General features: G+C 37.4%; 1 protein-coding gene across 2 annotated transcripts in view; it reads right to left on the bottom strand.

Moving 5' to 3' along the window:
• The window catches only part of LOC138403926 (AF4/FMR2 family member lilli-like), a 195,671-nt gene that overhangs the window by 79,545 nt on the left and 99,149 nt on the right, over positions 1–16,977 (bottom strand). For both annotated transcript variants that reach the window (XM_069506172.1, XM_069506173.1), the window contains exons 5-6: positions 6,053–6,141; positions 2,108–2,185 (exon numbers count right to left, since the gene is read on the bottom strand). In XM_069506172.1, the coding sequence (XP_069362273.1) occupies positions 2,108–2,185; positions 6,053–6,141 (167 nt within the window). The remainder of the gene's footprint in view (positions 1–2,107; positions 2,186–6,052; positions 6,142–16,977) is intronic.

A 16,977-nucleotide genomic window follows, 5' to 3' on the forward strand; every position in this document is an offset into this window, starting at 1 on the left:
TTATCAAAGAGAATTAGTCAACTTTAAAAAGAGCAACCGCCGAGTTTCTTGCTGGTTCTTCTCGGTAAGAAAGGCATTCAGAACCAGTGGTAGATGCATTTGACGATTCAAAAGTACTTGTCAAAGTTTATTTGAATAAAAATATTTCTATTCTATTCTATCAAGAAAAGCAATTTCACAAAGAAAAAACCACATTTATATGATCGCACATGACCTTCATTCAGTGGCTACTCCAAATTCAAGGGACGTCTGATTATAATATAAAAGGTCTTATTTTGAGAACGGTCAGTAGAAGGCGAAAACTGAAATAATACAAGAGATAGAGAAAGAGAATCTCCGAAATGAAAAAGAAATAATGACTAACATAAACTGAAATCAATGGAGACTATGTTTAAGTTAAATATTTACAGAATTTTAGAAATACTTTTTAATGATATTTTTTTATTTTCTAAAAATAAAAACCGACTTCGTTACACAAACACTAAAAATTGAAAAATAATTTAATTTATTACCGAATATATTATGTATACAAGAGTTAATATAGTTCCATTATAATACTTTTTGGTGCCGGTGCCAATTAGCTTTAGCTGCGCGAATCGTCTAGACTTCATATTTTTATGGGACTCCACACTGGCACCTCATTGGCACCGACCCCAAAAAATATTATTATGGAACTATATTAACTCTTGTATACATAATATATTCGGTAATAAATTAAATTATTTTTCAATTTTTAGTGTTTGTGTAACGAAGTCGGTTTTTATTTTTTTTGTAAAAATTTTTATTTCACAATTTTTAGTGGCTCCATGGAATTATGCTATGACTGGTTAAAATCTACTGTTTACTAAGCTATTACACTGATCGCGAGCAATTTACTCTTATCCGTTGAGGAGTTCCAGTATCTATCTTCGAAGATGTTCATCAGATCTTCACCAAATTGAAATGGGACCAACTTTGAAGTATACCCTTTCAAACAAAAAAAGAATTTTCAAAATCGGTCCAGGCGTTTTTGCGTAATCGGGGAACATACATAAAAAAAAAAAAAAAAAAAAAAAAAAAAAAAAAAAAAAAAAAAAAAAAAAAAAAAAAAAGATTCCGACGAATTGAGAACCTCCTCCTTTTTTTGAAGTCGGTTAAAAATCGTCGCTAAGGAGAATTAGAATTTCTCTATTCCTAATCCTGATAGATACTTAGTTTCAGTGTTCGCTGTGACCGCTTACAAAATGACCGTTATCTACCGAACGAATGCAACAACGAAAGGCAGCGAATTGCGAAAGGCGGTGGGTTCGTCATATTATCTGCTAAATATCAATCAATCAATCAATGCGTTCACTGCTGGACATAGGCCTTCCCGAGAGCGCGCCACCACATAGTCCTCCGCCTTCCTCATCCACCCACTTCCCGTTACCTTCTTGCTACAAGATGTGCGACTAAGCCCGTTCCACATTCGCGCAAAAATCGCGGCAGTTTTGCCCACGATTCGTGATATATGCGTGATTCATACGTGACGTGATATTTGCGCGACAAAATCTGTTCTTTTAAATCTAAAGTTGCAAGTTAAAGCGGTCTACTTTACAGATCAAAGCCAACATCGGACGGGGAACACCGCGATGCTCGTACATCAAACCGCAGAGCCATCCACACTATGCACGGCGCAGATCGTCACGGCACAGTTCACGACAGTTACCAACAGTGCGACAAGGCTATCTTGGTGCGTGGCGCAAATCGGAACTAACGTTGCCGTCAAGTGTCCCCTTTGTTCTTGTTTGAATATTCTAAGCCTTTGTTCTCCAACAGCGCCCTCCTGTCAATGTCATTCAAGTGCCAAGAGAGCCTTGTCTTACTGTAGGAAACTTGCAACAAAACGTCGAGGCTTCGACGGCACTGGCAGGCGTCAAATGTTTCTACATTTTACGCTAGGGAGCCTATGAATAGCCTATTTTTCTTTGATTTCACGTCACCCATAGCTTAGGCTATGGGTGACGTGAATTGACATTTCGTCGATTCAGGGTCAAACCGAGATTTTGGGTGATACAATATTAGAGATGTAATAAATTTTATTAAATTTCTGATTCTGTGACAAACAATCTATAGGAGGAGTACTTACTTGAGATTGGACCCCGTTTGGTAACCGTAAGGGAGGCGGTCGGTGTGCGGTTGTGCCCGTAGAGCTGAGCCCCTCACTCTGCGCCAAAAAAACAAGAACATTAAACACCCAGTAGCTTGGAAAGAGTAACTTACTTATAAGCTGAGATCTATAGAGTATGCTTTAACTTTAAACAGACTTTACTACGAGTTAAGCCGCAAACTTATGTTCCTAAAATAAAAATGTCTCATTTTAACTCTAAGTAAAGTCTGCGCAAAGTCAAAGTACGCTTTATAGTCCTTATTCTATTTACATAAATGTATTGTCCATATAGCTGTGATAGTCTAGTGGTTAGGACGTCCGCCTTCTTATCGGAGGTCGGGGGTTCGATCCCGGGCACGCACCTCTAACTTTTCGGAGTTATGTGCGTTTTAAGTAATTAAATATCACTTGCTTTAACGGTGAAGGAAAACATCGTGAGGAAACCCGCATGTCTGAGAGTTTTTCATATCATAATGTTATCAAAGGTGTGTGAAGTCTACTAATCCGCACATGGCCAGCGTGGTAGACTATGGCCAAAACTTTTCTCACTCTGAGAGGAGACCCGTGCTCTGTATTGAGCCGGCGATGAGTTGATCTTGATGATGATTGTTCATAAAAGCCTAGTCCGCCTAATAAGTGATATTTTTATCGTTCACTTTATAAAACGGAAAAATAAATAATTACTTGACAATAATTTGATAAACGGTAAACTAGTTGCAGAATAATATCGGCGAAATTTTTTTCAGTATAGTTCGCGCAAAATAAGTAGATAGTCAACCATCTATTTAACGATTTAGGTCAAGCTGCTTAACTTACATAATCTAGATAATCTTAATATATAAAAGGAAAAGGTGACTGACTGACTGACTGATCTATCAACGCACAGCTCAAACATAGTCATACTGGACGGATCAGGCTGAAATTTTAGACTACGACTAACATTTAGATACTCAAATAAATGCTGTCAAAATCAGAATCAGGAAAGTTGGAACTTTTCATAATAAACGAACATTTTAATTAAAACATGGCAAAGATACCAATATAAGCGTTAAAGCTCCCTCTCTTGTTTACAATGCGAACAAAGTGGCCCGCGGCACGGACTCCACGGCACTGGCTCTCCGTCGAGTTGAGAAACTAACGACTACTGTTGAAAACTTTTGCAATACCTATCTACTTTAAGAATGATATAAAATATGCTCGACAAACAACAAAGGTTTTATATTATTATCGTTGACAGGTTTGTGCTCGATTAAGATTTCTCCAGTGCTCGATTTCGTAAAACCTGCATCAACCATGAATACAGTCTCAATTGTTGTGATTGGCTGAATTCATGCGATTCTTGTTGCAACAATGCATTGTAGCCAATAGTGAGCGAGCGTCAACCAATCAGAGGTGATTGCGATCGTGACATTGTAGCTGTCATTTGTTTCTTACCTATACTATCTATATCCATACTAATATCACAAATATGAGTGTGTTTGTCCTTTCTTCCCGGCCGGCCTGACTAAGCAACCAATCGTTTTGATATTTAGCAGAGGTAGTTGAAAGGACGGAGAGTAACATAGGCTACGTTTAATCCCGGAAAATCTGAGTTCCCATGGGATTTTTCTAAATCCACGAGGACAATGTAGCGGGCATCAGCTAGTAATGTTATAAACAGGAAAAATTTGGTTGTTTGTACTGAACTGGTTTTAATAATTCGTTCACCAGAAAGCTAAAGTATCCAGATAATAATCTTAGGTTTTTACAGAAATAGAAAGTATAGATACCCAACAATTATTGCTACATTCTCTTGCAACAAAAATCATATTACATTTGAATTTTAATTAAATGAGAGCCGAGCAATTCGGCATCCATTGTTATGCAAAGCTCTGATCGGTCTCGATATTCTGTAATAGAATTACCTGACGCCATTAAAACGATTTATTCTCCGACATTAACAAAAGATTTTTTTTCCCAAATCAATTTAGGATTATCTCTTCCGGCCAATTTTCTTGGAACTCTTTATAATAATTTACTTATCTGTAGTACAGAGTAAAGATAATATGATGTTACATACAGAGGTTCCTCGAAGCCGTCTAGTCAGAGCAATCGTGCGGTAAATGCGGGACAAAGGAGCGACCCGAAATGGCCTAACTAACGTAGTTAGGGCCCTATGTTGAAGGGTTATCATGGTTGTCTTTTAACACGAGATGCATGTATGTGGGTGCAATCCACACACAGAGTGATCTTTTTGATATTAGAATGGCCAATTCATTCCTTTCATCATGGAAATGTTGGAAAGTCAATCTATTTGTCATCTATTACTATCGATAGTTTCTAAGCAAGGTTTTGATTAGGATATTTATAATAATAATATTTATTTATTTAAACAACTCAGTACAGTAATCAACTCTCTGGAATCCTGACCCCTAAACTTGGAAATCCCGTGTCTTAGGGGCCAGTGCCTTCCCAAACATAAGATATGGATAGTTAATCATTTACAGCTAGGTAGGATGAACGGATATAATTAAATTAAAGATAGATTGATTAATATTAATTTCGATTTAAATAGTTCGTCTTTAAACAAATTGAATGGTCTACTAAATTAAACTCAATATATCATATCACGACCTCATTACAAGAACACGAAAGCAGGAAGTAAGTTCTGATATCGTGAAAAAATTAAGATTGACACTGAATAATGGGACTTTACCGAAGTTTACAGAATGTAATTCGGCACTTTTATCGCGATAATCGAAAACTGCCTCGATGGACGATAGGTATTAAATGGATAGCGAGGAACCCGACTGACGACGGAAGTTAATTTCAATGCTTCATATTTTCTTAGCTTCCTTGGAGATGACATCTCATTTCAATATGACTAATGTATTTTTGCGGAAAGATCTGAGAGCCCACCATATTATTAAAATTAGCCTATGCCCGCGACTTCGTCCGTGTGGAATTAGATTTTTATAAATTCTGTGGGAACTCTTTGATTCTCCGGGATAACTGGCCAGGTCTTTATCTATACCCACCCATACAAAAAATCACGGCAGTCCGTTGCACCGTTGCGACGTGATTGAAGGACAAACCAACAATCCAACAAACAAACACACTTTCGCATTTATAATAAGGGTACTGATTGTCCGAAGAAAGCCTTATGTGATGAACGACACGGGATCACGATTCACAGCACGCAGCAAAGAAGGAATACGAATTTTAACGTTCAGTACAAAAATAGCTTGTATTTCGGAGACGGACATAGCATAAGCTACGTTTTATCCCGAAAACTCAAAGAGTTCCTACGGGATTTTGAAAAAGCTAAATAAAGTCACGGGGGCAGTATCATCGAGTACTTTATGTTATGAGAACGAAAAAGTTACACTTAATAAAATACCATCCAAAAATCACCATTATCCTCATAATGTTTACAGAAAAGTAATTTAGCATTATCATCTCGTGTTGACAATCCGTGATAGGCGAGTGTGACGAGGGACAAAATGAAACACGGGACGGAGCCCAGGGCCGGATGGCAGGGGTGGGCACTTTCCGGTTTCCTTATTTACTTTGTCCCTACGGGGCTATAGCTAAACATTTCGATTTAAATGTTTGGCTTATTTCACAAATTTCGGTATACTTTCCGACATTAACTAAACCGGAAATCTGATTTATATCCAGTTACAACAATGCTGTAAGGAAACCCAACAGAAGCAAAGCTTTAGCTCATTCGTTTGTGTCACTTCTTTATTTGGCGTACAATACCCGCTGAGCCAAAGTGAACATTAGCTGGCCAGCGCGTATTGTTTGATCGTTCGTTTTACTTTTCCATTTAGATCTAGGTCAGTCAACCCTTAGGTACGTCCGTTAATAAGCTTTGCTTCATAATTGTTATTTGTATTTTTATGTTATTTGTATTTATATGTTAAAAATTAATAGTTTTACCTTATTATAGGCATACGGTCGATGGTGTACTCGACCGTTAGGCGCGTGCGCAGGTTTTTTGAACTCGTTCTCTCGCCTGGATGGGTGACCTGAAACAAGCAAAATAAATATTTCATTTTATTACGCACTACATCATACTAAGATGGTTTAATCACAGAATACTTAATCGTATCTTACAAGTATAGAAAGTTTATTCCGCAAAGACATTCAAATAAATAGCGACTATTGTGGCGACGCAAAAAAGTGCAATTTAGCTTGCACAGCCTTGCGACCTAAAATTTTCATCTGTTTCTCTTATAATACATGCGTAAGTGCTATACAGGGTCGCGCCGCCGTAGGTAAATTTCTACGATCAGGCCTGCTGCTGGTAATTATGGTAGAGTGCCAGCTACAATGTCACGATCGCAATCATCTCTGATTGGTTGATGCTCGCTTACTATTGGCTACAAGGTATTGATACCATAAATTCAGCCAGTCACAATGATTGCGATTGTAATAATGATTGATGCAGGTTTCCCGCAATCGAGCAGCTGGTTGAGCTAAATTTGAATGAATGACTCTCGAATCTTTTTTTGTCTGTCTGCTACCTTTTTGCCCATCGGCCCGTTTACCGTTGTTGATGAAATTTTATACAAATATAGCTTACATTCCATGTACGGCCATGGGCTACTTTTGTAGTTGCCGGTATCATCTAGTATATATAAATGTGATGGACACATAAATGTTGTGAGAGTCAAAACAATTTACAAGTAAGAAAATAATCATACATACATACCCCCATAGTTACATTAAAAAAATCCCTGGCTACGGCCCTGAACGAAACGGTCAATTAACTTTTCAATCCGAACTCCATCTATCACTCTATCCAAATGAAACCCCTGTGTGATAACAAAGCTAATCCGTTCAAACTGTACGTGAAACGTCCCACCAATGGGTACCATAAAACAAAATACGATCGCACGGATCCCGATAGAAAACCATTATGTCAGCAGCGAAAAGCCAACCCTTCCGCCGTGTTCTCGAAATTGAAACTATTTTAACATGCACGTGAGTTTTTGTTGAAAAAAAAAATATGCCACCGCAGTTCGTTTCGCTCGGCCGCCACTTTTCGGGGGGTAAATTAAAACGGGGGGTTTCTCTTTTAAGCGTCTGAAAGTTTTCCCGTGAAATAAGTAAAAAGTGTGACGCTAGTTTGTCTTAATTGCATTCGCTTCTAGATTTTAATAGTGTAAAGTAAAATATCTAAAAATATACAAATTCCTTAGAAAATATAACTTAAAAGCTTTTGGAAGTTTCGATGGCCACTGATAAAATTTTTGGGAAAGACGGACTGCTTCGCCGTAACTAAGACAAGATACACATGCAAAATGTAAGTTTATTTTTCTGGTCTAATAACATATAAACTCTATGGTCCTATCTCTACAAGGCGAATGGCGATACTATCGCGGCGATATTTTGTATCGAATAGTTTGTATCGAATTTTGTCACACGGAGAGACTATCGCTGCGGTTCTTTCGTCCGTGGAGATGACGCCTAAATCAACAGGCGTGACTTCCTGACACATGAATTCACGAAAAACTTTAATGCAACTAAACATTAACAATTAAAGTTGAAAAATCTAAGATAAAGGCTAAAATTTTTCCAACTCCAAGGTAAAAAGAAGATATTTTCCCCAGTGACGCCTAGAAGGCTACGGAAGGCGAGGATTCGACTTGAGGCTGGATTTTATGCATTAATAAAAGCTTAGGTTAGACGGTAGGCTACAAACGGACTTCTTTATTAAACTGAAAGGATGAAACCCTTTAACATTTTATTATACTTTCCTCATTTGATTGTAGTCTTATAGTACGCGACAGGGCGAGATGGCAATCGGGATGGGAACGTCACGCACACCCGCACTGCCCCCGCGCTAATCCAGTGTGGGCGGGCGCGGGCGACGTGCGGGTATGCGGAGCGTCCCCCCGCCTCATACTCCGATTGCCATCTGAACCCGTCACGGTATTTGCCTATACACTCCACTGTCACCCAGGGGGCCTATCGCCATTTGACAACTACAGGTGAAGTGCGTGAGAGGCAAGAAGGCACGGTCACACAAACTAACTTAAGCACCTATAAAAATTGCAAAACAGATTCTATTCTAGGTACCTATTAATCAGAAAAATCTCAGAATTTATATATCTAGTAGTGGACATACTGCTTTGTGAGCAATTTATTCTAGCATTTCACCACGAGTTGCACCGCACAAACGCTGAATTTTTAAAAATTCTATCTTGGTACCTAGATACATCTCTACTCTAGGGCATATAAGATAAACCTATTTTCAGCTAGTTGTAGATTTCGTGTTGGTCTAAATTCATAAGGTGTTAAAGTAGCACCGTCTTATTCCACAGGAAATATTATTGAAAAAATAAAAAAAAACCGGCCAAGTGCGAGTCAGACTCGCGCACCGAGGGTTCCGTAGTGCAGTCGTATTTTTTCGACATTTTGCACAATAAATCAAAAACGGGACGTACCCTATAGGTTTCTGGATAAACAGATAGCCAACAAAGTGATTCTATAAGGGATCCGTATTTCCTTTTGAGGTACGGAATCCTAAAAAGTTAGTTTTAGGATTTTCAATAATTTAGTGAATCTTCTAAGTAAGGCGCTACAACCTAGATCTCATCATTGCTTTTTATTAGGTATGATGATTGTCCTGAAGCGCATGCCTCATCGTCATTATCATTATCAACCGACAGACGTCCACGGCTGGACATAGATCATCTCTTATAGGGACTTCCACACGCCACGCTTCCTGCGCCTCGTTTGATGTCGAGTGTGAGGGGATCTTCCAACGCTGCGCTTTCCGGTGCGAGGTCAACATTCTACCACCTTGAGACAAGTCTATCACACAATATGATAAAGTTAAGTTGAATACATCGATTAAGCACCTTACGACTACGAACGAATACTATAATTTTTTTTTTTCAAATAGCATAAATATAAAGAACGGTTCCATTAATAGACAGAATTATGGCAACACTTAAACAGAAAAGAGGCACGCAGATATGTATGTAATAGCGGCACTGAAAAAGAACCACGATGTTCACTTTTAACACACCGCGTTCGCATTAAGCCTGAAATCGCCTTTATGCGGCTATGTAAAAGCGCCCTAAAGAACTTTATAAAGCTGCGTCCACAACTACACTGGGCAAGCGAGCCTAAAAATAAAGAAATAGATGCAATAAAAAGGTCTATCCCTACTCAAATGCAGTTATTCAATACCAACTCCGTTAATTTTTTTTAGATAGTCGATAGTAACTTTTAATCAATCTTAATTGCAAACATAAATTACTATGCTTTTATTAATTTCATATTAATATCCTCGATAATTTCATATTAAATTAGAACATCGGTGATTGCCTAAAAAGGATTTTAATGCCAAGAATTTTCAGACATGGTGATTAATCAATAATTAATATTTTCATTATAACTAAGCTGCTATTTACTAGTCTGATTATATTTTTCCTTTTATTGGGTTTCCCATTCACTGAACCAGTCTAAATGATTAATTCTACAAATTTTCCAATCAAAAATAGATTTTACGAATTAGAGAGAGCTACGTAAATAATAATTTTCCAATCATCATAATGAATTTGCAAAATCAGAATGGACTCTTACTTTGAATAAAACTCCGTTCAAGAAAAAATTAATGTTTCCATTTTTTGCGTTGATGTAGTCACAGCATAAGAATAGGGGGTGACCACCCTCCCCTAATGGGGGCGGAATCTCGGCTAGGTGTTTCGCTGGTTTATGGAGATTGCAAGCAGGACAAAGTAGTCAGACTTTTATGCCTAGACTTTACCTATAATATCTAGGTACTATACTCGCTACTTTAATCTTGTAATTTGTTTCATATCTGAGCGAATATGAATCTTGAATTTTGCTAAGTTTTTTACGATAGAGTTTATCTGTGTAACTATCCATATTACAAATACGAAAGTGTGTTTGTTTATTGGTTTGAACTTTAAAGAATTATCCTTTAACTAGCTTAATTCAGCGACTTCGTCCGCGTGGACTACACAAATTTCAAACCCCTATTTTACTTCCTAGGTTAAATTTTCAAAAATCCTTTGTTAGCGGACACCTACGTCATAATAGCTATCTGCACGCCAAATTTCAGCCCGATCCGTCCAGTAGTTTGAGCTGTGCGTCGATAGATCAGTCAGTCAATCAGCCTTTCCTTTTATATAAATAGATAACGCTGCAGCGGAGCAATATCACTGATAAGATTAAAGACCTCGAGAGTGACATAATTATCCTGGAAAATCAAAGAGTATCCACGGGATTTTCTAAAACCCAATTCGACGCAACGAAGTCGCGAGCATCAGCGAGTTATATACATATTATAATAATCAATTTGTACAGCACTCGGTGCGGTCGCCTGGGACAATGTGATTTGTTATACAAATTTATTTTGTGCCGAAACTAGCTTAAGCTCGCGACTTCGTTCGCGTGGACTACACAAATTTCAAACCCCTATTACACCCCCTTAGGAGTTGAATTTTCAAAAATCCTTTCTTAGCGGACGCCTACGTCATAATAGCTATCTGCATGCCAAATTTCAGCCCGATCCGTCCAGTAGTTTGAGCTGTGCGTTGATAGATCAGTCAGTCAGTCAGTCAGTCAGTCAGTCAGTCAGTCAGTCAGTCAGTCAATCACCTTTTCCTTTTATATATTTAGATTAATAAACTTGCTTGCGTTTACGATCAGGTAATAAGTTAGCAAAACTCATAGTAATCCCTTGTGTACATCCGCTCCAATTTTGATAAGATAGATTCGTAAAACTTTTTTGGTTTAAAAATTATAAAATACACATGTAACATGAGAAAAATTATAGCATAGGACTTACTTTGGCTGGTAAAAGTAGCCAAGTTACATACGATTCTTAAACGGTCGACCGAACGAATGTTACATTAAAAGGGCAGTCTACGATTAAATCGGGTCCTTCTAAACGATTCTACTAGGTACCTACATTAAAAGGACAAATCTACGGTTAAATCTGTCCTTTCTATACTCAAATAAGACAAAACATGGATTTATACATGAAACTTAGATGAAACGGATACACTGAGCTTATATGTAGATAGTATTTTCTTGTAAATATTAAGAGCCTAGTACACATTGGCACAACGTGTTCGGCCAAAGCATTCGGCGAAGGTCGGCTTACCAACTTTTATTGGTTTTTCACTCTTCATTAACATCAAAGGATCTTGAAGCAATTTGCAAATTGTTTTTAGACTTTGAGCAGCCATACATGGACACTGTAGTTGATCGTTGAATGACGTAAACGGACCACTCGAGTAATGAAAGGAAAATTGTAGTCACTATATACAGTCGCAGCATTCATGAGACATGACTGACCTCTACAAGGCCTCTGTGGTCGCTCTTATACGTTGGCCGGTACATGCGGAACGCATTGGGCCAATGTGAACTGGAGCCATTTTATGCAAAATCTAGATACCCACTTATCGTGCTTTTGATTGCAGATAAATATGGAAGCATTGAAAACATTTATGGTAATGACTAGACGCACGATGGTACGGTACGACGTATCTATCGATTGTTGTGATAGGAAACAATTTATTATGGCATTGTATACAGATTAACAGATGTCATTGTTTATCCGTGTTATAAGTTGTAACATAACCGTACATCTCATATATATTAATTATTATTTATTGACAAAGTAGATTCCTTCGTTACTATTATTACAAAATTTTGTTTGTCTGTTAAATTGAATCCTCCTCCACAAAGCCTCAACTTTATTTTTGGATAGTTGAGTTTGTTGAGTTGACTGAGTTTGTTGTGGGCTCTTTTCAGACCTGGGCGCATTTGGAACTCTCGTAGCTTTAGCTTTAAGTTTGCGTAATAATTATCAACATTATATCTTACAAATCCATTTTTTGTTTGATATAGGAAACTATACCGCCTGTTTTGAAACCATCCAACAGATGTGCCCCAAATCGGTTTCATTATAAAGGCAATAAATAATACGAACATGGTTGTAGACCACTAAAACAATGCATTAGGCACATTGTTTTTTTAACGTAGTAGCACATGCAGGGTATCCGCTAGTTAGGAATATTTCTCGAACCTCCCTGACGACCTCCCTGGCGCAGTGGTGAGCGCTGTGGTCTTAATAGTGGGAGGTCCCGGGTTCGATTCCTGGCAGGGGTTTGGAATTTTATAATTTCTAAATTTCTGTTCTGGTCTGGTGGAAGGCTTCGGCCGTGGCTAGTTACCACCCTACCGGCAAAGCCGTGCCGCCAAGCGATTTAGTGTTCCGGTACGATGAAGTGTAGAATCCAAAGGGGTATGGGTTTAATAAAAACTGCCATACCCCTTCCAGGTTAGCCCGCTATCATCTTAGACTGCATCATCACTTACCACCAGGTGAGATTGCAGTCAAGGGCTAACTTGTATTTGAATTTAAAAAAAAAAAAAAACCTACAACATTAAAATCGCGTAATCATTTATTTTATACGAGTAAGCTTATTAGCTTTAATCCAACTTGTAATATTAGAATAGTTAAGGGTTATTAGGTGCGAAATTACGCGGTCCGTCGGGTTAATTTACTTGCAATTGCACGCGTCTGTGGGTAAACACAGCCGCGCTATTTATCTAATAATGTGCAGTAACAGTGCAGTACATACCGGCATCTGATTACTGGGAAATGTGACCGCTACCCTCGCGTTCCCCTACGGATCTCCTCATTTAAAAGTAAGAAAGAAAAAAAACTTTTTTGTATAATATTGTCACCTACTCGTGTCATATTGTGCTGCACATCACTATACATCACATGTTATACCTTCATTTCTAATTTGATTACCTACGCAAAGAAACTCCAAGCGTATCATGTACTCTCTATATTCATCTATACCTACTAATATTATAAATGCGAAAGTATGTCTGTCTTTCATCTAGCTTTTCACAGCCCATTTGTGTAACCGATTTTGACGGTACAGAGACAATTATCATCCCTCATAAGTATATTATATTATATCAACTTTCCGGTGGATGTCTCGTTTAAAATACTTCAATGCAATATGAAACAATCTTACAAGACTGTAACTGAGACCATGTATGATGTATCAGATAAAAAATTATTATCAGCAAGAGAATTGCACTCCCCGACCAATTACTCATATACGTCGCACATGATTGGTCAATTTCCTTCCTCTATTACCAGCTACTTGCTTACTTGTGCTGCTTAAAGGGACTAACCACACTTGACCGTTAGCAAAAAATAATGTTTTCTCGCCAGGAAAAAGTCCTAGTTGAACTAGTGGTAATTTCAAAACAAACTTATAAACATCATACAATATGAATTGCGATATTAAAACTAAATCTCAAACAATTAAAACATAACTAACAAAAGAAAGGACTTACAGCTCAGTTTTGGTAAATTAACGAGTATTTAGGTACTCGTTATATTTGCGTTTTGTAATGATTTAGGTACGTCGAGTTATTGTTTGTGAGAATTTTATACAAATGTTTCATTTATGAGCCAAAATTTAATTTTTTTATGTGGGTCTAGGTGGTCCTCAGCCGCTTATGAGGAATCTCGTCTGTCTGTTAGCACGTAGTAGTCACTGATCGTCATCGATACGGATAACAGATTTCAATGAAAATACCTGACAGTAAATTCTCTTCTTCCTACACATTCTTTTTTATGACAGTACACTACAATAATGTTCCGTGGAAAAGTATGTGCGAATAAGTGCAGTCATCCCCTAACAAGACAGGATCATAATAGGTATAGGAATGGGCGGCTCATAACTGAATCCCATTCTGCGATCTTACGCCTTACAGCATGATCCCACGGGAAAAAGTCATTATATACCTATGTGATATCTACTAAATAATATGATATTTCATACTAGGAGAAAATGTCATCTTAATCTCAATACTTTTAAAATTGCATACCTACCAAAAAAAATTTTCAAACGCTCATTAAATCTGTCTGAGGAATAAATTCAACGTTTCAACAGTTTTCATTTCGGAAAACCGCCAAAATTTCACAGTTACGTTATCTGACGATAGAAAAAATCATCAGAAAGTAGGAAATTAGCAGTCAGCGATGATTGCTGACAGAAGTGAAAACTTAAAACTATGAAATAACAGTGTTTTTTTGGGATTTTAAAATTATGTAGCATCAAAAATTAAAAAAAATCATAGTTTGTAAACTAAAACCTTAGTTTTTACATATATCGGCACTCCGAGTACTATTGACATTAGCATGTCGCCGACGTGACCTTTTTGAACATCCCAAAATCGCCCAAAGCTCCTAAGTGTTTTCACTGGAAAATTTCAAAATTTCAAAAAAAAATGTAGGGGAAAATCGCAGAGGATTTTCATGTATCGCGCGTCCTAATAATAACGCTTTCAAGCCTCAAGATCATGATATTGTATATTGTATATCACCATCTTTACGAGTTGACGACGATAAAAACCGTGCATGACTTTGTAACTCCTATATCGTTGAATGTGGATCATAAGGTCACGGACTCTGAGCTTCTCATATGTAGCCAATCTGTATGCTCGGTTATGTTCCGTATATGTGGGTGATTTGTATGCATTCCTAGATACCAAGTTAGATAATATTATGTGGCAGACAACACTAAAATACTGTGGTGCAAGGAGTTGAATTTCAAATAGAGTGATAGCGAGTACGAGGACTAAGTCTGAGATGTATAGCTCTATAGAGCTTACCTACTTTGAGTTTTAGTTCAATAACATTGGTATAGTACGCGGCAGAAAATAAAGTACATCGACCTTTACAAGAGGTCTTTTAGGAGGAGTCATTGTCTCTGTGTGTCTCTTCTGTGGTTGAGACCGACAAAAAGTCATATAGGTATGAGTGACAGAGACAACGCTCTACAAAGCCGAAATGTTATTTTAAAGGCCGATGTACATTACTTTCTGCCGCGTAATGTATATCAGCTAGTTTTTATTTTATGCATATTTTTGTCACTCTTGTAAAACTTAACTTTTTTTGTCTGTGCGCCCGTTTGTTATACAACCCTCGATATGTAGCTACCTACTCCAGGTTTCATGATCTAAATTCTATAAATATTTTCAAGTAAGGTACAAAAAGCCTACCAACAGAATTATTGCGTCTATTTTTATGGCTGATTCGGCTCAATGATAAAGCACCTTCAGATAAGAAATTTTATTACACACTAAGTTATGTTCAAAGAGGTTATCTCTTGAGATGTCGCCTACACACATTTTATATCCATAGGTATTTCCCTATTGAGACTTCTTTACTTCGAAATTCATACCTTCTACGTATACTTTATTAATCTTGCTAATATTATAAAAATGTGAAAGTTTGGATGTTTGTTATTCGTTTAACTTATCTACGCCAAAATAATTGAACTGATTTGGCTAAGCAATGGAAATAGCTTATTCTCTGAATTAACTCATAGATAGGTACCTTTAAGTCAAGAGTGAATATCTATCTTCTAGGCAAACGCGTTATATCTTAGGCTGCATCATCACTTGTCAGCGGGTCTGATGACTGATTGCAGCCAAGCGCTAGTCTAATTATTTTTAAAAAGGTTACATCTTATCCCGGGAAATCAAAGAGCTACCACGGGATTTAAAAAACTTAAATTCACTCGGATGAATTATTTAAACCTATAAGTATATTCAAATTCTTATTTATAAAAAAATAAAAATCCCATTAGTCAAAACTTGAACAGAAGTCTCACACACACACTACAATGCGTGCTGGGCGTCTGTGATTTATTATGATAGACACACGCTGCAAAAGGACAAAATGCACATTGCAAATTGCTATATTTCAACAAAATATGGGCCCCACCACGTATTGTGGCGAGACTAGTGCTAAAAAGAAAGTTCATGACACATACCTACTTACTTGCAAAGCGAATTATGAAAGTATTGTTTAACTAATTACGTGTAAAATTTTATGACTACATTACCAACCAGTAAATTAATTAGTTATCAAACAGGCAAAATAATTTTATTTATTTATTAATTACTTCTTTCAAATGCTTGCGAAATACTGCAACGAATTGTAGTATTTACCATGTTTACAAGTTTTCTGAAACCCATTCAAAAGTTATTAGGTAGGTAATTATCGCTATTTTCCTGTTCACTGTGTCATTTATAAATAACATCGGGGGAATGCCCATAGTTTTTATGGTTTAAAGGTTAGTATTTGTTTAAAGTGTATATTTGTTGAAGGTGACTGACTGACTGACTGATCTATCAACGCACAGACAGCTCAAACTGGTGAACGGATTGGGATGTGACATGCAGATATTATGACATGACGTGGTCATCAGATAAGAAAGGATTTTTGAAAATTTTACCTCTAATGAGGTAAAATAGGGATTTGATTTTAACTAAGAAAAACTAGCCTATATTCGTCCCCGGGAAAGCTATCTCTGTACCTGTGTAAAGTAAAAATCGGTTAAACAGGTAAACCGTGAAAAATATTAGTACATAGGTATGGAAGTATAATTGAGTTAGATTTTCCGAGAAAATATTTTCCACTGCTGCATCATAGAAAAGTCAACAGTCATCGTAACACAAAGGCATAATATGAATAGAGTCAAAGTATATTGAAATAAAATTGCACAGGACTAGACTATTCCAACATTTCCCGGCACTCTGCGGGATTGCCTCCCTGCTCGAACAAAGGGCGATTCGCTCTGGAAGTATTGAGTGTATTGGAAATGCATCGGCAGCCGAGAGACCGGCTAGGTAGGTGTATAAATCTCGTGCGAAGTAGCCTGTTGCATGCCGACTGCGAGATTAGATGCAGTGGGAAAGAGATTTTACTGCGGTAGGTAACTAGGTACCTACTCAAATTTTTACACAGTTATTGATTGCTGGTCAGAATTCAAGAT

This window comes from Maniola hyperantus, chromosome 22 (genome assembly GCF_902806685.2).
Source record: "Maniola hyperantus chromosome 22, iAphHyp1.2, whole genome shotgun sequence".
Taxonomy (NCBI): domain Eukaryota; kingdom Metazoa; phylum Arthropoda; class Insecta; order Lepidoptera; family Nymphalidae; genus Maniola; species Maniola hyperantus.